We start from the raw sequence: 23,879 nt of genomic DNA, 5'->3' as shown, positions 1-23,879 counted from the left end.
CACTATGAGGATTCCTTAGTACTTCTTAGCATTCTGGTAAGTGGCATTTTTGTTTTGTTTTTTCCATTCGAAAAAGAAATTGCGCCCCTTGTGTGCACTACCGGTAATAACCTATATATCCCGTGATGGCACGGTATTTAAATCAAGATACCGGCCAACCCTACACTGTAAAGTACAGCACTAGAGTAGAATGTTATGTACTGTATTATACATATATACTTTACTGTACTCTACTGTGGTGTCCAAACTTGTGAAACATAGATGTCTATGATTGTTTCAGATTTGGTCTGGTTCGGACCAACTGAATGTGGTATTGTTTGGGGGCGGAGATCATTACAATAATAGCCAGTGCGTCGTATACTCAAATATGCAAAAGAAGGACCTTGCATATTTTGTACCTTTGTGTACCTATTAGGATACAACACCATGAAGGGAATGATATTCATATCGAGAATTATCATTTTCTGTATGGTACAGATCAGGGAGCAATGATGTAATTCGATTACCGGATGTAAATTCACTTCACCTACTGTAGTTCAATATCCCAAATATATATATTTTTAACTCAAGGTGTTATGTTTTTGCCGACATGTGAGAATGCTGTTCATTGGCTATAGTTCAGCATTCAACACCATAGTCCCCTCCAAGCTCGTCACCAAGTTTAGGACCTTCAGACTGAACACCTCACTCTGCAACTGGATCCTGGACTTCTTGACGGGACGAACCCAGGTGGTGAGGGTCATCGGCAACATCACCACCGGCCTTATGACCCTTAACACAGGGGCCCCACAGGGGTGTGTGCTTACTCCCCTCCAGTACTCCCTGTTCAACCACAACTGTGTGGCCCGCACGACTCGAACACCATCATAAAGTCTGCTGACGACACAACGGTGGTAGGTGATCAGGTGACAATGAGACAACCTACAGGGAGGTCAGTGACCTAACAGTGTAGTGCCGGAACAACAACCTCTCCCTCAATGTCAGTAAGGCCAAAAGCTGATCGTGGACTAAAGGAAACGGGGGAGGGGGGCTTCATCACTGGGGCTGAGCTCCCTGCTCGATATCAGGCAGTGTGAAAATAAAGGCCCGAAAAATCATTAAAGACTCCAGCCACCCAAGCCATAGGCTGTTCTCTGGTTCCGCACAGTAAGCGGTACTGGTGCATCATGTCTGACACCAAAAGGCTCCTGATCTGCTTCCATCCCCAAACCATGTCTGCTAAATAACTAACTAAATAGCTAACATAAAGGCTACACTGACTGAGTTGACCCTTGTATTTTATTTTTGCACTGGCTCTATGCACTCTTAGGGCCCTACACACTCATGCACACTGACACTCCAACACACACAAACACTCACATCATCATTTGCTCACACACACATAATATGCATACATAATATGCACATCTGTTTTTTTGCATTGGATGTGTCTCACTCCACCCCATCAGCCAATGTCACACTTTTGCATCTGCGGTGAAAGGTGACAGAGCAAGAGTGGCGTTTGTCAGACCATGAGACATCCCGAAAATCGGTCTTCTCACAACATCGTCTGTAGCGTAGAGGGTTAATGTAGCTGTAAGCTAGGTGTTGATAGCAAATGGCTGACTCATGCAGTTCTAACGTAACATTAGCAGGCTGGTAGGGCTAATGTTAACAGGCTAGTAGAGCTAACTTTAGCAGGCTAGTTGGCTAGCAACCTTGCAAGTTGATTTCTAACAATACATTTATAAAGTATTAACATGTAAATTGGCTGAAAATGTTATTGAAAGAAGTAGTCATGAGTGTAAACGATTTGGTTTAATTTGAGGTTATACATTTTAAGTTATTTCTGTTGGAGTTAACCTTCAAGGAATAGGCTGGCTTGCCGGGGTCTCCATATTGTGATTAAGAGTATGCTACCTTCCCTTTAAAGTGACAAATCGGAGTCAAAACATAATTCCTCTACGTGGAATTGCCCAAATCAGCCATCAAACAAATAGTTATGGATACAACTCCATATTGTCCCAACACAAGCCTTTGTCAATATCTAGTATACTGCGTGTTATTGTTCCAGTGAACTTTCAGGTTCCTGCAAACTAATATTTGACAGATTTTCACTTTGGGTGGTCACAAACCTCATTCTATTTGCACCTTCTTCCATGTAATTATGGTGCCACTATGGAAATAAGATTATTGTACCTGTAGCCTAGAATGACACTTTGCTACATAAAAAAAGCTAAATGATAAACAAGTGTCAACAGCAGACTTTTGTTTGATGTAACCTTGGCGTCAACTATGACCAACCTGATCAGAGGATTTTCCGTTAGAGGTACTGCATGGCTGGATGTTCACTGTGGAAGGAAGGCTTGACCTCTCCCAGGGAAGCTGGTTCTTCCCTTTGCCTGCACTGACAATTCTCCTCTGCAGTGGAAGGTCATCAATGAGGGAGCCCAAACTTCCATAACCATGATACAGCCTGTCAGAGTCTGGTTCCGTCCTGATGCTCTTGGCACTGCTGATCCGCCCACCATTGAGCACCCACTCCAGGTCAGCTCCTGACCCAAATTGTGGTGACCGTCGTTGTCCTGATTTAGGGATTAGAAGGGCGTATTCTACCATCCCATCGGAGGACAGTCTGGGAAGTATGTGCCTGGCTCTTCTTGCTTGAACAGCTGCCATAAGACCCTCCACATCCCCATTGAGCTCCACTCTGTCTACAGCCTTCATTAGGGGCTGTTTTTTCCCTGTGTCAAGGCAATGGTCAAAAACAGCAAATAGTTCTAGGGCTGCATGGCGGACCTTCTTCTTGCTGTCCGCCAAGTATGGTGCAACTTCAAAGCAGAGGCTGGGGATGTTGAAGTCCTTCTTGGGGTGGGTGAGCATAGCTGCTGTGATGATGTTGATGACATCCTCTCTGACCCTGGAGTTCTTGTGTCTCAGGTGTCCAATGGCAAGGTCTAACACTTTCTGTGGCCCTACAATTCTAGTCAACTGCCTGAACACATTCATGTACTCATTCCGGGTGACAGCACGGTTGTCTCCAAGGGGTTTCAGAGCCACACATACTATCTGTTTGAAATATTTGTCTATATTGTAATCCAATTTCTGGATGAGTAGGTTTATCACCTGTAAAGTGCCATACAAGACTTTGAAGTTGGTGTCATCTAGAAGTCTGTGGAGAAAATATATAAACTCCACAATACTGTCCGAGGGGACTGGCTTCAAGTCCAATCCAAAGAGGAGTTTTTTCAGCTCTTCCACACCATTTGTTCGATTTTGGTAGTTTTTAAGGTCTATGAGCTGTTCATGTAACTCCTGGGGTATCAATCCAAAAATCATAATTGATGGTCCTTTTGATGTGGTCAAAGGGAAGAATCTAATGAAGCAATCACATTTCTGTGAGGACAATATTGCCCGTTTCTTTGACTCATCATCTTGTCTTGGTGGTTCGATTGGACATTTGCAGTTTCTTATGAATAACGGTTCATTGTGCTAGTCTACGAGACAACTGGAACGTGAACGGTGAAAGCAACGTTGAGTGAAAATAAAAACACTTGTAGCTTGCTGTGCGTTCCCCTACATAGCCATGACGAAAAAAGGCACGGTGGAATGTTGTATTTGAAAGCCCATGTTGTATTTCAGCTAAATTAGCTAACATAGCTAACTAGCTGCATAACTAGGAAGAAATCATTCAATGTCCAGAAATAGCGTGTCAGGGCGACGTCGCTGCCAGTACCTCTTCAGATGTATGATTTCCATAGAATCCAATATCATCGCTAGCTTTTAGCTTAACGTACGACTTTGAATTGCGGCTTAGTAGAAGAAACCTGGCGGCTAGCTGGCGAAGTTAGAAAACAGACTAAATTGCAGACTTCGCATTCCGATTAGTCGTTCAAATTTGACGTCCGGCATACAAAAAAGTTGCACACATCTCCTTGATCTCTTCGGTTAATTGTATGTAACAGTATGAGACTTTATGTTGAATGTTTGTAAACTAACTAGCTAGCTGCACTGTAGAGACATTCATCGCCGTAGCCCACACACATAGAACCATCAAAATGGCGAATACAACATGACACAAACGGATCGCTTCCATGGTGACGCGAGTTGTTGGAAAAATGCTGCATTCGTGACAACTCGGAATTTATGAATACACAGGTCTTCAGATCCAATTATACAATTAACCAGTCTATGTATCTGCCAATTAAATGCTTTGAACCCACTAGTAGGCCAAATTGACACTCCGCAGAAGAAGCAGTCCTCCATAGAATGAATGAAAGTCTATAGTATTTCAATTCAATGTTTCAAGGACTACATTACTTGTATTTCAGTTGTTTTTTGTTCTAGCAGGGACATTAACATTAGAACTTTGTTTTAAATGATTTAATAATTTGTCATACATTTTTATGTTTAGCTCACATAATATAATTTAAAAGTATGCATTAATTGTAGATATTAATATATGCATTTCTATATCTTCCAAAATATTTTTTTCAATGGTGGGGGAGTGCCAAGATGTAGGCGCAGTGGATTCAGATCTAAAAGCATCTTCCACCTGCCAATACCACCTGCTGGGCCCTGCCTGGAGAGGAAGCAATGCTATCAGGAACAGTATTATTTGTGTACAGATACTCTGGTTATGCCCATGTTTGACCATTATTATTTCTTTAACCTTTATTTATTTCAAATATTTTTTATTAAACACACACCGGAATGGTGTATAGGTATACAAGACAGGTATACAATTCTTATCTAAACATAAAAGAGCTTTAACCTTTATTTAACTAGGCAAGTCAGTTAAGCATGATGACTCCTTGCTGTCCCCAGTCCAACTGGCCGTGCTGCTGCTCCAGTTTCAACTGTTCTGCTTGCGGTTATGGAATTCCGACCTGTTCACTGGACGTGCTACCTGTCCCAGACCTGCTGTTTTCAACTCTGTAGAGACAGCAGAAGTGGTAGAGATACTTTTAATGATCGGCTATGAAAAGCCAACTGACATTTACTCCTGAGGTGCTGACTTGCTGCACCCTCAACAACTACTGTGATTATTATTATTTGACCATGCTGGTCATTTATGAACATTTGAACATCTTGTCCATGTTATAATCTGTTATAATCTCCACCCGGCACAGCCAGAAGAGGACTGGCCACCCCTCATAGCCTGGTTTGAGATATCAGATGATGTACGGAGGGCTATATAAATACATTTGATTTGATTTTGATTGGAGTTAAGAACAAATTCTTATTTACAATGACGGCCTATCCCGGCCAAACCCAGACGATGCTGGGCCAATTGTGCGCTGCCCTATGGGACTCCCAATCACAGCCAGATGTGATTTCAAACCAGGGACTGTAGTTATGGCTCTTGCACTGAGATGTAGTGCCTTAGACCGCTGTGCCGCTTGGGAGACCAATAAAAGATTTGTGAAATGATCGACTTGGAATCTCATAGAAAGATAAAAAGTTTGAGCGTCCCACTTGGAAAGTAGTAGAATCAACCAAATAGGAACTTAAGAAGTTCTATGCAACAACAACAAAAAACATGCTCAAATTTTAACTCGGGTTTCCGAGTTGTCTTAAACTCTGCATTAAGCTGAGCATTGGGATATGTATGGAGTTATATATTTAGGTTGAGAACATAGAGAATTATAGATGACTCATTGTATCTATCCCATTTGTCCATACACAGAAGTGACGTTTTCAACAAAAATCACGTAAGCGGGGTATGGAAGCAATTTTTTTTACCTTTGAAAGCAGTTAATCCATGCCTGATTTCAAGCAATAACGAAACACACACACATATAGTACCAGCCAAATGTTTGGACACAGCTACTCATTCAAGGGTTTCTTTATTTTCTACATTGTAGAATAATAGAGAAGACATCAAAACGATGAAATAACATGTAAAATCATGTAGTTAGCAAATGTTAAACAAATCAAAATATATTTGATATACTTCAAAGTAGCCAAAAATTGCCTTGATGACAGCTTTGCACACTCTTGGCATTCTCTCAGCCAGCTTCACCTGGAATGCTTTTCCAAAAGTCTTGAAGGAGTTCCCACATATGCTGAGCACTTGTCTGCTTTTCCTTCACTCTGTGGTCCAACTCATCCCAAACCATCTCAAATTGTGGAGGCCAGGTCATCTGATGCAGCTCTCCATCACTCTCCTTCTTGGTCAAGCAGCCCTTACATGGCCTGGAGGTGTGTTGGTTCATTGTCCTGTTGAAAAACAAATGAGAGTCCAACCAGATGGGATGGCGTATTACTGCAGAATGCTGTGGTAGCCATACTGGTTAAGTGTACCTTGAATTCTAAATAAATCACTGACAGTGTCACCAGCAAAGCACCCCCACACCATCACACCTCCTCCTCCATGCTTCACAGTGGGAACCACACATGCGGAGAACATCCTTTCACCCACTCGGCGTCTCACAAAGACACTATGGTTGAAACCAAGAAGCTCATATTTTGACTCTTCAGACAAAATTACAGATTTCCACCTGTCTAATGTCCTTAGCTTGTGTTTCTTGGCCCAAGCAAGTCTCTTCTTATTGGTGTCCTTTAGTAGTGGCTTCTTTGCAGCAATTTGACCATGAAGGCCTGATTCACACTGATTCTGAACAGTTGATGTTGAGATGTGTCTGTTACTTGAACTTTGAAGCATTTATTTGGGATGCAATTTCTGAGGCTGGTAACTCTTATGAACTTATCCTCTGCAGCAGAGGTAACTCTGGGTCTTCCTTCCCTGTGGCAGTCCTCATGAGAGCCAGTTTCATCATAGCGCTTGATGGTTTTTGCAACTGCACTTGAAGAAACTATCAAAGTTCTTGAAATGTTCCGGATTGACTGACCTTCATGTCTTAAAGTAATGCTAGACTGCCGTTTCTCTTTGCTTATTTGCGCTATTCTTGCCATCTTCTGTATACCAACCCTTTCCTTGTCTTAAGAAGGAAAGAAATTCCACAAATTAACTTAACAAGGCACACCTGTTAATTGAAATGTATTCCAGGTGACGACCTCATGAGGCTGATTGAGAGAATGCTAAGAGTGTGCAAAGATGTCATCAAGAGAAAGGTTGGCTACTTTGAAGAATCTAAAATCTGAAATATTGTTTAACACTTTATTTTTATAGTTTTTTAGAGTTTTGGTGTCTTCATTTAGCTTTCGTCCAAATGTCTAAATTATATATTATATATATAATAGTCATCAGTCAACAATATTACACTCAGAAGTTACTTCAACTTCAACCAGTAAAGGCTAGTGATGGCTAGCTATGCTACTAGCTATGCTACTTGTTATCCTAGTCTGTCTTAATGAGTGTTAGCATGCTAATAGTACACCCTGCACAACTTTATTAAACCATTTTAGGGGTACGCAAGTTGATAACCATATCAAGTATGTTGTATTGTACATTTCAAACAATAGCTAATGAGAGAACAGTCATCAACTTAAGAGAATTAACTAAATTTAACAAGGTTACCTTGGGGCTAATTAAATGGGTGCCAACAAAACAAACTTGTGTTAGAAATTGAAAATCAATTAATCCACTATCATTAACACAATGGAAAAATCGAATGATTTATTATTTAATTATTGAAATAGCATGGGTGACAGAGAAAAACGAATTGGTACAATTTAAGGCCATGTGGCAAACAATAATGCAGGCACTAGGAATGAACAGTTGAAGTCGGAAGTTTACATACACTTAGGTTGGAGTCATAAACTAGTTTTTCAACCACTATAGCAAACTATAGTTTTGGGAAGTCGGTTAGGGCATCTACTTTGTGCATGACAAGTAATTTTTCCAACAATTGTTTACAGACATATTATTTCACTTATAATTCACTATATCACAATTCCACTGGGTCAGAAGTTTACGTACACTAAGTTGACTGTGCCTTTAAACAGCTTGGAAAATTCCAGAAAAGGATGTCATGGCTTTAGAAGCATCTGGTAGGCTAATTGATATAATTTGAGTCAATTGGAGGTGTACCTGTGGATGTATTTCAAGGCCTACCTTCAAACTCAGTGCCTCTTTGCTTGACATCATGGGAAATCAAAAGAAATTAGCCAAGACCTCAGGAAAAAAATGGTAGACCTCCACAAGTCTGGTTCATCCTTGGGAGCAATTTCCAAATGCCTGAAGCTACCACGTTCATTCGTACACATGTATTAAAACCTCTTGGGGCTAGGGGGCAGAATTTTCACTTTTGGATAAATAGCGTGCCCAATTTCAACTTCCTGCTACTCATGCCAAGAATATAATATATGCATATCATTCATAGATTTGGATAGAAGACACTCTGAAGTTTCTAAAACTGTTTGAATCATGTCTGTGAGTATAACAGAACTTATGTAGCAGGCAAAACCCGAGGACTAACTGTTCAGAATTTTTTGTTTTCCCTCTCTGTTCCCTGATTTGTCATTGCCAAGGGATATTTCTTAAGTACCTGTTTTCAGTTCCTACCGCTTCCACTGGATGTCACCAGTCTTTGGAATTTGGTTGAGGTTATTCCTTTGTGTAATAAAGAAGTAGGCCAACTAGGAACTGGGTAACACTTTTGTGAGTAGCGCAAGACGTGAAAAGTAACGCTGGTTGGTTTTCTTCCTGTATTGAAAACAGATTGCCCCGTCTACAATTTGATCGATTATTAACGTTTAAAAATACATAAAGTTGTATTACAAAAGTAGTTTGAAATATTTTGGCAAAGTTTATAGGCAACTTTTGAAATATTTTGTAGTGACGTTGCGTTTTTGTAAGCTGTTTTTTTCTGGATCAAATGCGCTTTATAAATGGACATTTTGGATATATATGGACGGAATTAATCAAACAAAATGACCAATTGTGATGTTTATGGGACATATTGGAGTGCCAACAAAAGAAGCTCATCAAAGGTAATGCATGTTTTATATTTTATTTCTGCGTTTTGTGTAGCGCCTGCAGGGTTGAAATATGCTAACCCCTTTGTTTACTGCTGGTACTATCATCAGATAATAGCTTCTTATGCTTTCGCTGAAAAGCATTTTTAAAATCTGACATGTTGGCTGGATTCACAATGAGTGTAGCTTTAATTGAGTATCTTACATGTGGGATTTAATGAAAGTTTGAATTTTATAGTATTTTATTTGAATCTGGCGCTCTGCATTTTCCCTGACAATTGGCCAGTTGAGACATTTGCGTCCCACCTATCCCAAAGAGGCACCATGGGACCACACAGCCGTCATACAGCTCAGGAAGGAGAGGCGTTCTGTCTCCTAGAGATGAATGTACTTTGGTGCGAAAAAAGGAAATAAATCACAGAACAACATCAAAGGACCTTGAGAAGATGCTGGAGGAAACAGGTACAACATCATCAATATCCACAGTAAAACGAGTCCTATATCGACATAATCTGAAAGGCCACTCGGCAAGGAAGAAGCCACTGCTCCAAAACTGCCATAAAAAAGCCAGACTAAGGTTTGGAACTGCACATGGGGACAAAGATCATACTTTTTTGGAGAAATGTCCTCTGGTCTGATGAAACATAAAGAGAACTGTTTGGCCATAATGACCAATGTTATGTTTGGAGGAAAAATGGGGATGCTTGAAAGCCGAAGAACACCATCCCAACCGTGAAGCACGGGGGTGGCAGCATCATGATGTGGGTGTCCTTTGCTGCATGAGGGACTGGTGTACTTCACAAAATAGATGACATCATGATGAAGGGAAATCATGCACCTATATTGAAGCGACATCTCAAGACCTCAGTCAGGAAGTTAATGCTTGGTCACAAATGGGTCTTCCAAATGGACAATGACCCCAAGCATACTTCCAAAGTTGTGGCAATATGGCTTAAGGACAACAAAGTAAAGGTATTGGAGTGGCCATCACAAAACCCTGATCTCAATCCCATAGAAAATTTGTGGCCAGAACTGAAAAAGCATGTGCGAGCAAGGAGGCCTACAAACCTGACTCAGTTACACCAGTTCTGTCAGGCGGAATGGGTCAAAATTCACCCAGCTTATTGTGGGAAGCTTGTGGAAGGCTACCCGAACAGTTTGACCCAAGTTAAACAATTTAAATGCAATGCTACCAAATACATTGAGTGTATGTAAACTTCTGACCCACTGGGAATGTGTTGAAAGAAATAAAAGCTGAAATAAATCATTCTCTCTATTATTCTGACATTTCCCATTCTTAAAATAAAGTGGTGATCCTAACACAGGGAATTTTTACTTGGATTAAATGTCAGGAATTGTGAAAAACTAAGTTTAAATGTATTTGGCTAAGGTGTATGTAAACATCTGATGTCAACTGTAGCTGTGAGCATGGAGTACTTTTATATTATTGAGTACTTTTATATTATGGGGTATTGTGTGTAGATTGGTGAGAAAAAAAACTTTTAAATTTATTTTGAGTTCAGGCTGTAACACAACAAAGTGTGGAATAAGTCAAGGGGTATACATACTTTCTGTTGATACTGTATGTAGTTGTTGTTTGTGTGCGTTTGCACGTTGTAAATGTATGTTTGTTTTTGGTGTAAAAAATCTAATATTATAAATGGTACCAATGAAAAATTTACCGTAGGAAGCTAGGCTGGCGTAGGCTACAGATTAGCCTTGAATATTTTGGTTAGTAGATATTGTCAAACCGCTCAATCCACTAGTTTATTAGTGACTCATCACACTGACATTTCAGCTGTATCTAATTTTGGCTTGTTTTGGTCAGCCATCAACTGGACGAGTCTCCATTCAGTTTGGTGGAAATTTTCCAACCATTATGTAGGGTGGTGGAAATCCCCATCGACTGAGGATGAGAGGTCTCCATTATGTAGATGTGTAAAAATTACATTGAATAATAAACTAAATTTATCAATCTGACTCCAGTATTATGTGAACGCTATAGACCCATAATCGTAATCAGTGGGTATAGCCAAGGTTGCGAGCCTTGCGTCACCACTCGGAATACTATAAAATGCTAGTCTATGTTTACCGTTATGCAATTATTAAGTGGCTGAGGAACAAGGAGTTAATATCTTGCAATCTATGTCTTAGAATTAAATTATTGACTTAACCTTAACTCAGAGATGCACAATTAGAGACCGAGTATATATGCTATGTATATTGTCAATAATATTAACCATTAGACATATCAAATAATATTTCAAGGAATATTACTCAGAAATGTGAGGACTACGGTTCATATCCATTTAAAAGTAATCCGATGTATTACAGTTACGCAATAAGAATACAATTAACAAATGGTACATACCAAAAATCTTCACCAGAAATATAATACAAAATATCCTAATTCTTAACAGCATATCAAATTAATCACTATGACATACAAAATTATGTCAGGAGATCGGTTTACCAATGACTCCATGATCTAGGTTTAAGCCCAGCTTTTTTTCTTCCAAGAGCGCCAAATATCTCCTATCGTCTAATTAATATAACCTTGCATGGCCCAAAACATTAAAACAAAATGCATAAAACTTCACCAGCATTCTCTACAGGTATTCCCAAACTGCCATCGGGGTACGCCAAATAAAAATGTGATTCACATTAAAAAAAAAAGCCTTCACATTTTCAAACAGTTTATTTATATTCTCCAACGGGGCTATATATGTTGGTGAGGTAGCCTCGTTTCACTGCCAAAAATAAAGTTAAACTAGTGTTCAGAAAAATAACAACACAATGTTAAATACAGGTAGCCTAGTCAAATAATTAACATCCAATCACATTAACTGTTACTTTCTGGCAGGAATTCCACTAACGGTCCACATGAGGGAGACATAGTGGAGTGGTAACGCGCTTGCAAGCAGTTGCTCCCGACTCCACTTGGGTACACTGCAGCATCTACCGAGAGGCTCTTGATGCCTAGAGAATGCCTGAAGAGCTTGAAAGACGTTTTGGACACTACAGTGAAAACGGTAAAGTTTGTTAATGGGCAGCGACCATGTAACGCTTATTCTTATGTTTAATAAATGTATCGTATAGCTTGTGTGTGGCAATTTGAGAGTGCGTTGACCCTGGTGCTTAGAGGGGGTACGCAGCTGGAGGTTGAATGTTTGAAGGAGTACGGGACTATAAAAAGATTGGGAACCACTGCTCTAATCTAATAATCACACCTCAATCAAATCAATCAAATCAAATCAAATCTAATAATCACACCTCAACACTGTATGATAAGAGCACACCCGTGTAGCTCCTCTTTGAACTATCCGCCATCCGACAAACAGAATAATAGTTTCCCTGTAACAATAAATCCATAGTTCTTACAGTTCAATGAAACATATCAGAATTCATAGCTCTTTATAAACTATTAAAACAATCCAAATATGATATTTTAATTCACACTAAGGTTCATTTCATCAATTCAAGTTTCATTAGTCGTCACACCTCTCCTGGCGTGACTTCCATGAGACTGCCAGTTGCTAGTTGCGATTATCACATTCTCTCATTCTTCCACTACAAGAGGGTTGACTCCAACAACTCTGATGGCAGGAGTTGGAGTCGTTCACCACTAGATTTACCGCCACCTGCAGTTATGGAACGTTTGCTCATGATTATAACTCATTGGCTGATCCCTCCTGATGACCTGGATGGAAATATGTGATCAATCCTTAATCCATAGGAAGTCCTACGCAATGATGCTGCCCATGCATTTAAAAAAAAAAACTATCAGTGTACAGTGAGGCCCTTCTCCCCCGATTGCTCAGTTTGGCCTGGCAGCGAGCTCTAGGAAGAGACTTGGTGGTTCCAAACTTCTTCCATTTAAGCATGATGGAAGCCACTGTGTTCTTGGGGACCTTCAATGCTGCAGAAATGTTTGGTAACCTTCTCCAGATCTGTGCCTCGACACAATCCTGTCTATCATAACTGTTCTTGTTCAAATAAGTTTATAAATGACTAATTGTGATATTGTAGCCCTTCTAATGACTATGTTGATACCAGCAGAGCCTCATATATTGATTTGCTGGGCACCTCTGCTGGGAAACAGAGGAAGTGCAACTTCTACCATAAAGCTACTGTACATTTGTCAATTTAGCGAATTGACAAAGTATTACACTATTTCATCATACCAAATTAAAATTGGGATTTTTTTATGTTGATATTTGTATTTTATTTTCATGACTCCTCGTTGGTTGTTGCCTTCTTTCCGTTCTAACTTGATGTACTATGGTTGTGTATAAAAAAAGATTATCAATGGCAATGTGTGCAAAATAGCTACAAATATACCATTCCTTTAGAAGTACCCTGCCTGCTCCTAAAAGTTACGCAGCATAAAGTGTTTGGTTTTTGTTTTCCTGACAGACGCTGGGGTTCCTGCGGTTTCTGGATTATACTCCGCTGCTGCAATAAAACAGATCTTGTCGGCTCATCTGACGCTCAACACAGGTTTGTCTAGCTTGCATAGTGTTGAACATTTTTTGAAGATATTTAGCTAGTAGCTATCACACGTTACAATAGATAACACTCAACAAGCTGGAGATCAATGTTTAGCTTGATTAGTACTGTTTTTATTTTAGCAGCAACACTGGCTTCGTGGTAATGCATTGGAAATAACACCCTTGTTGCTAGCTAAATTAATTTCTCACACGATGCCTCAAACCCCTCGTACATCCGATAGCCCGGTTATTGCAGACTACGCATTATTACTAGCTATATTATAAAATGCAAGCAATATTCATCAGCTAGTCTGAAAAATCTGAACAGTAATTTTGTGGCTTGCAAGGCTGTTGCTATTTATGCTAAATGGGCCGACGTCGCGAAGGCAGCTACTGATACTATCCAGATTAGCTAACTAAACTAGTAGGCTTCATTATACACCTTTGCTAGTCGCTAAACAGATGACGTTACCCTTGAGAAATGTAATGTTAATATTTTACATTGGTATTCATTACAGGTCCTCGACAAGTTTTGAAAGGATTGGAGCACCGATATTTGGCAAATAGATGCTGTTGTTGTGCTAAACTGTTAGCAAGCTTGCTCGCTCAGTTTAGTTATAAGCTAAGCAATGGTAGACTAGCTAGTTTGCTGACAACATTTGACAGCTAGCTAACGGAGCCTTGCGGTTTTGAGGCGTCGCTCAAGCTTTGTCGAAATATGCTTTGAAGATGCAAAGCTACTAGCATAGCCAAATATACTACCGTAGCTAGATGGCAATGTTTGACAGGTTTAAGAACTCTGCCATTGCTACATCTTACATTTGAATATTATTTAGTAACTGGGGTTGTTGTTATTATTAGCTAGTTGGCCAGATAACTAGCTAGCTAGATGAAACTTGCTCAACTCTTGCGCTTTAAGGGAGCTAAACTGTACGCATTCAACTGTGAAAGAACACGTCTTTAGTAAAGGATTATCAAGGCAAACTGAATTCTTGTTGATATACATATTTTTCACCGTTGTGTAAAAATAAATAAAAGGCTGCTTAGATTTTCAGTTGCAGTCATCTTTCATCAGGCCATTTTTTTAATGCCATTCCCTACTAATCAGAATTCGCTAATTCGCATCCCTGATATGATACGATGAAACTTGTAGACACACACTCAGATATATTGTATGCTGTGCACTGCATATTGTATGTTGTACTTAACTATAGCATAAATCATATTGGCATGACTTAGGTGGCTCACGTGTTTACCTTGCTAGATACTGCAAGTCAATTCAGCCCTTCCCTTAGATTTGACCTGGAGAGGGAATTGTTGTCGTGAGTTTCCTCCTCCACATGTCTATAGTTCTGTATTTTGGTTTCATGAAATTGATGCTGTTATCAGGCTGTCCTGCAACTTTACATGGAGATTATGCTGCAACAATGTCTTTTAAACTGTACGTGTCCCTTACATTTGACAGCATGGTAATGTTGTGCGTTTTTTTTTTCAAAGATGGACCAGCAGGCCCAGTCCTATATGCTTGCCAGTCTGACCCGGCCCCACTCTGAGCAGCTGTTGCAAGGCCTCCAGCTGTTGCGGCAGGACCATGAGCTGTGTGACATTGTGCTGCGCGTGGGTGAATGCAAGATCCATGCCCACAAAGTGGTGCTGGCGAGCATCAGCCCCTACTTCAAGGCCATGTTCACGGGCAACCTGTCAGAGAAGGAGACCTCCGAGGTGGAGTTCCAGTGCATTGACGAGGCTGCGCTACAGGTAATCGCCATTTAAGCTCACTGTCATAATTTGGAAGATTTCACTGTGTTTCCTAAACGCACACTTTGTCTGGCTCTTTAATAGCATGATTGTGTTTTTTTATTTCTCCTCCTGTAGGCAATCGTTGAGTATGCCTACACTGGCACGGTATTCATCTCACAGGAAAGAGTGGAGTCCCTATTGCCAGCTGCTAACCTGCTCCAGGTCAAGCTGGTGCTGAAGGAGTGCTGCTCCTTTTTAGAGAGTCAGCTAGATGCTGGGAACTGTATAGGCATCTCACGCTTCGCTGAGACCTATGGCTGCCATGATCTCTGCCTGGCTGCCACTAAATTCATCTGTCAGAATTTTGAAGAGGTGTGCCTGACAGAGGAGTTCTTTGAGCTGACACGGGCGGAATTGGATGAAATAGTGTCAAATGACTGTCTGAAGGTGGTAACGGAAGAGACTGTGTTCTACGCCCTGGAGTCGTGGATCAAGTACGATGTGACTGAGCGGCAGCAGCACCTAGCTCAGCTACTGCACTGCGTCCGTTTGCCTTTCCTCAGCGTTAAGTTCCTCACCCGCCTCTACGAGGCCAACCACCTTATCCGGGATGACCACGCCTGCAAGCACCTCCTCAATGAGGCCCTCAAATACCATTTCATGCCTGAGCACCGGCTCTCCTACCAGACGGTGTTGTCCACAAGGCCACGCTGTGCTGCCAAAGTTCTTCTTGCTGTGGGAGGCAAGGCTGGACTCTTTGCCACCCTCGAGAGGTAATGCTGAGCCCCAAACAGAATCATTCAAAACTGTTTGTCAACCCCCCACCCCTTTTTATTTTTTAAATATGTAGATTCTTAATTTGTTTCATGTGAATTAGAAAGAAATTGAACAAATGTAACTTATTTCTTTCTCTCGTAGCATGGAAATGTACTTCCCTCAAACTGATTCATGGATTGGGCTTGCCCCTCTTAGTGTGCCCCGCTATGAGTTTGGAGTGGCAGTGTTGGACCAGAAGGTGTATGTGGTGGGTGGTATCGCCACACACATGCGACAGGGCATTAGCTACCGGAGACATGAGAGCACAGTGGAGAGCTGGGACCCTGACAGCAACACGTGGTCCACAGTGGAGCGCATGGCAGAGTGTCGCAGCACCCTGGGGGTGGTGGTCTTGGCTGGGGAGCTCTATGCCCTGGGGGGCTATGATGGCCAGTACTACCTACAGTCTGTAGAAAAATATGTCCCCAAGGTGAAGGAGTGGCAGCCTGTGGCACCTATGACCAAGTCACGCAGCTGCTTTGCCACGGCTGTGCTGGATGGCATGGTCTATGCCATTGGTGGCTATGGCCCCGCCCATATGAACAGGTACGTTTTCACTTCATCTAGTCAATCTGCGGTGGTATTATGGATTTTCACAGGCTTTGCTCATGAGGGTCCAATAGGCTTTTGAAATACTAGGTCTACTTCAAAACCTGCCATCAACCTTTTTGTTCGTTGACCGTTTTCACATCAGAAAGGTTATTTATGGTCGACCCCACAACCTTTGAATGCTTTGATCCATCCATTCAAAGAGTTTCAGCCCCCTGTCCTGTTACTAGCCTGCGGTGCAACCCATATTCTGTAAAAACAGGATTTGTTGTCTTCTACTCAGATGGTTATACAGTGCCCTCTGTAATTATTGGAACAGTGAAGCATTTTATCTTCTTTTGGCCGTATACTTTAAAAGATGGGATTTGAAATCAAGCAATGACTGATGTTGAAGTGCAGACCGTCAGCTTTTTTATTTGTGGGGATTTTCACCTTTTTAGAAATTACAGCACTTTGTGTAGATAGCCCCCCTCCCATTTTAGGGGAGTAAAAGTATTGGGACAAATTCACTTGTGTATTAAAAAGGTTAGTATTTGGTCCTATATTTATAACACGCAATGACTACGTCAAGTCTGTGATGCTGCATTTGTTTATTTTGGTTGTTTCAGATTATTTTGTGCCCAATAGAAATTAATGGTAAATAATGTACTGTCATTTTGTAGTCACTTTTATTGTTTCTAAACACTTCTATATGAATGTGGATGCTACCATGACTACAGATAATCCTGATTGAATCCTGAATAATGATGAGTGACAAAGTTAGATGCAGAAATATCATACTACCATATTCTATTCTTATTTACAATAAAAGTGACTCCAAAATGACACACTATATTATTTACCGTTAATTTCTATTGGGCACGAAATCTGAAACACAACCAAAAAAACCAGCAAATGCATCCAACAAATTTGTAGAGTCACACGCTTGATGTTGTCATTGTGTGTTATGAATATGGGATCAAATACTTAACTTTTTACTACTTTAATACACAAGTGGGGCGGCAGTGTAGCATAGTGGTTATAGCATTGGACTAGTAACCGAAAGGTTGCAAGTTCAAATCCCCGAGCTGACAAGGTACAAAATCTGTCGTTCTGCCCTTGAACAGGCAGTTAACCCACTGTTCCTAGGCTGTCATTGAAAATAAGAATTTGTTCTTAACTGACTTGCCTAGTAAAATAAAGGTAAAAAAATATATAAAGTGTCCCAATACTTTTGCTCCCCTAATATAGGGGGACTGCTGTAATTTCTAAATGGTTCACCTGATATGGATGAAAATACCCTCAAATGAAAGCTGACAGTCTGCACTTTAACCTCAGTCATTGTTTGATTTCAAATCCCAACTTTTAAAGTATAGAACCAAAAGAAGGAATTGATCCAATAATTACAGCGGGCACTGTAGTTGCTTTCATAGAATAAGTGCTGGCTTGCTGGTTAGACCTCTGTTGTCGACTAGAGGGATGTGTTACAGTTTCCTTGACTCCCCAAACCTCTCAGGAGAATGTGTTTGGACAGGGAAGCTGTGGGGACTTATTTGTTCCAAGGTAATTCCCAAATTGACAGTTTTCCGACAACGTTGTCGAGGTTTTCATCGCTTTGATATTGCCAGAAAAATATAGGACTGGAATATATGGCCTCGTTAAATGGGGCTGCATTGGTTTGAGATGACAATGGCACAGCTATATAATGTCTAAGAACAAAAAAATAGCAATAGTGAATTGTATTGGCTTTGATACAGGAAAAAGTGAGTCAGTCATTTTATGATGGCTATAATTCCTGCTACTGTACTAACCTGTTTAAAAAGACAGCAGTGATATTGTCAATGTACAATATGACTATAACTGTGCCACTTGAAGGACAGTGTTTAATTTATTAACTCTGTCTTTCTACTGTGCAGTGTGGAGCGGTACGACCCCAGCAAGGATGCCTGGGAAATGGTAGCCCCCATGGCAGACAAACGGATCAATTTTGCCGTGGGTGTCATGCTAGGGTTCATATTTGTGGTTGGGGGACACAATGGGGTATCTCATCTGTCCAGCATTGAGAGGTATGACCCACACCAGAACCAGTGGACAGCCTGTCGGCCCATGAATGAACCACGCACAGGTGAGTTGGGAAATTACTTTTATTTTTTAATTTCACCTTTATTTAACCAGGTATGCAAGTTGAGAACAAGTTCTCATTTACAACTGCGACCTGGCCAAGATAAATCATAGCAGTGTGAACAGACAACACAGTTACACATGGAGTAAACAATAAACAAGTCAATAACACAGTAGAGAAAAAAAGGAGTCTATATACATTGTGTACAAAAGGCATGAGGAGGTAGGCGAATAATTACAATTTAGCAGATTAACACTGGAGTGATATGATCAGATGGTCATGTGCAGGTAGAGATACTGGTGTGCAAAAGAGCAGAAAAGTAAATAAATAAAAACAGTATGGGGATGAGGTAGGTAAATTGGGTGGGCTATTTACAGATGGACTATGTACAGCTGCAGCGATCGGTTAGCTGCTCAGATAACAGATGTTTAAAGTTGGTGAGGGAGAGGTTTATGTTGATGCTGGGAAGTTGACCATTCATATTGCATGGCCAGGAATAACCATTTATAATATTTATCTTCCCAGGGGTTGGCTCCGCGATCGTGGACAACTATCTCTATGTGGTGGGGGGTCACTCGGGGTCATCCTACCTGAACACTGTCCAGCGATACGACCCCATCACAGACAGCTGGCTGGACTCAAGCGGCATGATGTACTGCCGCTGTAACTTTGGCATGACTGCTCTTTGACCCATGGCACCCCTGGGTAGGACTCCTTAAGAAGACTTAGACAAAAGGCTCTTTTTTTTTTTTTCTTCTTCCCTCCATTCATCGCCAACAGGCTGAGGAGGCCTCCACACTGCTGTGGATCCCAGAGAGAGAGAGCTTGTTGCTGGATGAATGAGCCCGGCTGGCACCAGGGAACCATAGATGGCCAGAGTGAAAGGGTCTGGGTGGAGGAGAGGAGCAGATCACCATGGATCTTGTCACAGAGAAGAGATGACTGCTGCTGAACCACAATGACAACTTTTCACAGGACTGTGGGTGAAAACTGTCACTTTTTTTTAAATTGTAGACTTTTTATTTTGTTCATTTAAAAAAAAAAAATTCTGCTATGAGCAGAACATGTTCCAGTTGTTTTTTTCCCCCTAGATCTTTAAAGTATGTGTGTGGCGCAGAGTGTCTGTATGCTTGTGAGTAGACGCATGATTGTTCTTCTGTGTCTGTGTGCAGGACTAAAGCTCAGGCAAGGTGATCGGCTCACAGTTTGAAATGTCTGCATCTAAATCAGTGCTTCACAAAGAGAGATCTGAATATTTATATTCACTTAAAGGGCTGCCTTTTTGTTCTCTGTAAATAGTTTAAATTAAAAGAAATGTATAGATATTAATATCCTCTAGTGCATTGCCTGTAAAAAAAAAAATTTGCACTGGGTTACTAGTTATGGTATGTGTGTGTATACATGTATTTGATTCAAGGGTTGAGGTTGTGAAGGATTAACAAACCCCACTGAATTCTCTTGAGTACTTGCCACCTGTCTTTCATCCTCAGAGCAATTGATAAATCCCCATCTTACGGCTTCTGTTACATCTTCCTGAGGTAGGGTCACACTTCATCCCTCTTCATAAGTATTGAAGTTATCCTGTCCTGCTTTTCACTGCTGGGTTTGTACACAATACTAACTGGTGCTATTAGGATTCAGCTGTTGTCTGTGTTGCCTCAATGTATCAGGTTTCTTTTATTTGTTCTTCTGTGTTGTTGTAGATGTTGGTTGTGCATCAAAATGCCCCCATGCTATAAAGCAGTGTCTTGCTAGAAGGCAAGCTTGTGACTGGAATACCTCAACCACCAGTCTTACTTTGAGCCCCATTTTTTAAATTGGACTCGTTAGGTACCATCTATGGATCCATTTATGATCTGATGCTTTCCCTCTTGAGCCCCACTGCTGTCATTCGTTTAGCGATAGTTTGTCTGAAACATTGTCCCTGCATTATGAAGTAGTGGATCTGGCTGTATGGCTCACTGCCAATTTCCTCACAAAGAAAGTAGAAAGTCTGAGATTGTTGGTCTCTAATGGGTTAGGAAGAAGCCTAGCGGTTAAGAGTGTTGGGCCAGTAACTGAAAGGTCACTGGTTTGAATCCTTGAGCCGACTAGGGGAAAAATCTATGTGCCCTTGAGTAAGGCACTTAACCCTAATTGCTCCTACAAGTCGTTCTGGATAAGAGTGTCTGCAAAATGCTTAAAATGTAATGACCCCTACACCACCGCTCTCTGCTTGCTCTGATGAAGCATGTGTGAGAAGCCACATGTGGCCAAGGTCTTCCTGAGGAGCTCAGGCAAGAGTGCATATACACAGCCTTGAGAAGTGCCAAAAGATGACCTGCTTTCACAAGTCTGGTGTAACTTTCTCCTGTGTGCCAGAATCAAAAGGGTTATTTTCACTGCTAATGCATAGTACGTGTGACATTCTGCCATTCTGTCATATGGATGGGGTGGATATGGAGCAGTAAGGGCTGTATTCTATGTCAAGCAAAATTGTCACTGTCACAAACTATTTGGACCTCGGAGAGAGACATGGCAGACAGACAAGGGCATGGAGACATGACTGAGCTCAAAGCGCTCGCCTGGGTTAATGGCTGCAGGCCGAGTCTGGGTGTTGTAGCCTTGGGGCCACGCTGAAGGACAGGTAACATGAGACTATAGATCAAGAAACTCAGTCCCTGTTGTTGGTCCAGAGTGTAAGAGCAGTTTCCTTGTATTGTACATTTTATAGATGTTTGCACATGAGGACAACTTAAAGGGAGCTCTGCATTGCACTTACCAGACTTATTGATGAGTAGTGCAATTTCAATTTGTACATAGGTCTCAATTTAGGTTCATGGAATTTAAACAATGCAATACATTTGTGGATACAATTATTTTTGCTTTGAATTTCGCCTCAAAAGTCAAGGCGTATCATATTGCTGTGACGTTATCACACGTTTTATATTGTCTGAAAGACCACCACCATTCAAACCTTTTGTCTGTTTTCCCCATCCCACTTTGCATTGTTTGCTCTCATCTTTGAAGAGCCATTAACAATGTTGTGCAAGTCAATTCACACGTACTGAGGAAAGTTTGCAGACAATCAAATGGATTGTATTCCAGTAAAAATTCCAGTTTGCATGTAATGTAAGATTGGCACAAGACTGACTGTATGGGTCTTGCTCTAAGCCATCTGATCTAGTTTCTCACCAGAGAGCAGCCTTGCAGTTACAGTGCTGCAGTGTTGTGTTCCATTTACACACTTGTCAATTGTGATTACCTATACTCTTTAGCTCTTACCCTCTAAACGTTACCTTAGACGTAATAAATTAAGATCAAGGGAAGCCCCCCCCCACCCAAACAAACATCTTAAGACTGTTTATTCTTGCTCTAGCAATAAGAGACCATTGTCAGCATCTCAGCAGTATGAGGGCTTGTCTGAACAAGCATGCAAGTTCTTCACTTGACTTCTCTTCTTTAAATGCTGATGGTTGAATCTTCGGTGACGTTAAATTTATTTCTAAAACAAGTTGTTTCATGGTTAGACCTGCTGCTGTTTTTTCCCCATCTTGGAATGGTGGGCTTTAACATTTCACAGTGGAAAAATCTAAATTAATCTACGATTGCAAAAAAAGTTTACGCTGCCATGGGATGGAAGTAAATATGCCATTTCAACCTGCATGAATGTATAGCTCCTATTCACATAACCATGAATTGGTTTTCATTTTCTTCAATGTCCTTCGTATGAATAATCAACGCAAATCCAACATATTGCAATAGGTGAAATATGACATCCTTGGAACATCCTAAGATAACTTAGTGCACATAGTATAAAATGAACTAATACTGTATTACATTAACCATTTTAATTGAATAGTCTTTTCCCTTTTAGATTTTCTTGCAATTGGGCTTTTCTGCTTTAATTCTTGATGTTAGGCAAATTAGGCATTTGTCCATCCAGAACAGAGTGAAAATCACACAGGCATGATTGTCTGCAGCTGCCATCCATTGTCAAGCATTTGATACTACTACTACATTTTGAAAGATGTTATCCTTGGGGATATTGAAGACAACATACATTTTAGGGATGAATGTATACAGACTTAGTCTTTACTGTGCTGTGGGACATTTTTTGACCATACGTGGAATCTGAAAACGTGAAACTGCAAAATGAAGGGATGTATAGCAAAATGTGAATTTTTTAAAAAGAAAAATAAGTGTACTTTTATCATGCCCTAACCATGTCTTGTTTTGCCACCACTCACCAAAGTGCTTGTTTTACTTATGAATGCAGAGGGAATACTAAAATCAAGTCTGGAGAAAGTCATTTGAAACTGATGTCAATGTTAGCCAAATTATCTCTGCTTCTTAACTGGCTTAAGGTGAAAATGTTGAATTCTATATCCTGTGGATTATTACTGGAACTACAAGAACCTTGAAGTAGAAGCAGTATTTTTGTTTCCAAAATGTTATCATGCTTTGATTGAACATACATTTGAGCCAGTTTGTGTGTGCCGTCGTACCGAGTTAAAATCAATAAATGCCTGCCTTAAAGGTACGCTGTTCTTTGGCTCGTTTCTTAGTTATGGTGCAAACAAGCAACGAAAACAGACACGTTCGCATAAAAAAAAAAAAATGTATTGGTAAAAAAAAAAAAAAAAAAGACTTAACAATGAAAGCATAGATACAAGTATTTTTGCTCTAAGAGTTTCATTATGTAGTTGTCAAGAATGAAATTGTACACTGAAATTGGCAAGAGGCACAATGTGATGGTTCAATGCTCTGTTAATTTCTAAATGATCAAATGCATTACAAAATCACATTTGTATACTAATATTTACTACAGGTTTGACATCTTTAGATTGGGATGTAGTAATTTACCTTATTGAATTGTGCAGGATATATGCTACTATGAAAGGCAAATGAGCACTCAAGAAGCACTTCTGTAATGTCACTGTGCTGGGGTACTTGTAAGTAATTACTGACATTAAGACAGAACTGATGTTATACAATTATTGGAGCATGTATTCTAACAATCACTGACATCAAGTAGTCAGCAGCATACCACCACTGCTGGCTTGCTTCTGAAGCTAAGCAGGGTTGGTCCTGGTCAGTCCCTGGATGGAAGACCAGATGCTGCTGGAAGTGGTGTTGGAGGGCCAATAGGAGGCACTCTTTTCTCTGGTCTAAAAAATATCCCAATGCCCCAGGGCAGTGATTGGGGACACTGCCCTGTGTAGGGTGCCCACTTTCGGATGGGACGTTAAATGGGTGTCCTGACTGAGGTCATTAAAGATCCCATGGCACTTATTGTAAGAGTAGGGATGTTAACCCCGGTGTCCTGGCTAAAATTCCCA

General features: G+C 40.7%; 2 protein-coding genes across 4 annotated transcripts in view; one reads left to right on the top strand and one right to left on the bottom strand.

Annotated features, from left to right (window-relative positions):
* The window catches only part of LOC112256625 (TOG array regulator of axonemal microtubules protein 1), a 39,853-nt gene extending 35,770 nt beyond the window's left edge, over window positions 1-4,083 (bottom strand). Inside the window, exon 1 of the mRNA XM_024429992.2 lies at window positions 2,284-4,083. Coding sequence (XP_024285760.1) covers window positions 2,284-3,318 — 1,035 coding nt within the window. The 5' untranslated portion in view covers window positions 3,319-4,083. The remainder of the gene's footprint in view (window positions 1-2,283) is intronic.
* A 9,000-nt stretch (window positions 4,084-13,083) lies between these two features.
* On the top strand, window positions 13,084-23,080 carry LOC112256627 (kelch-like protein 28). Of its 3 annotated transcripts, none has more exons than XM_024429995.2 (6): window positions 13,084-13,362; window positions 14,850-15,110; window positions 15,228-15,865; window positions 16,065-16,454; window positions 18,353-18,561; window positions 19,084-23,080. In XM_024429995.2, exons 2-6 carry the CDS (start codon window positions 14,850-14,852, stop codon window positions 19,245-19,247), a joined length of 1,662 nt encoding a protein of 553 aa, XP_024285763.1. In that variant the 5' UTR covers window positions 13,084-13,362; the 3' UTR covers window positions 19,248-23,080. The 3 variants fall into 3 exon arrangements, with proteins under 3 accessions (XP_024285763.1, XP_024285761.1, XP_024285762.1); XM_024429993.2 differs by having other exon boundaries at window positions 13,154-13,362; window positions 16,011-16,454; XM_024429994.2 differs by lacking the exon at window positions 13,084-13,362 and adding an exon at window positions 14,156-14,674 and having other exon boundaries at window positions 16,011-16,454.
* The last annotated feature ends 799 nt before the right edge of the window (window positions 23,081-23,879 follow it).

Source organism: Oncorhynchus tshawytscha, linkage group LG08 (assembly GCF_018296145.1).
Source record: "Oncorhynchus tshawytscha isolate Ot180627B linkage group LG08, Otsh_v2.0, whole genome shotgun sequence".
Classification (NCBI taxonomy): Eukaryota; Metazoa; Chordata; class Actinopteri; order Salmoniformes; family Salmonidae; genus Oncorhynchus; species Oncorhynchus tshawytscha.
Note: the sequence above shows the minus strand (reverse complement) of the source record. Positions and strands in the feature narration are given on the sequence as shown.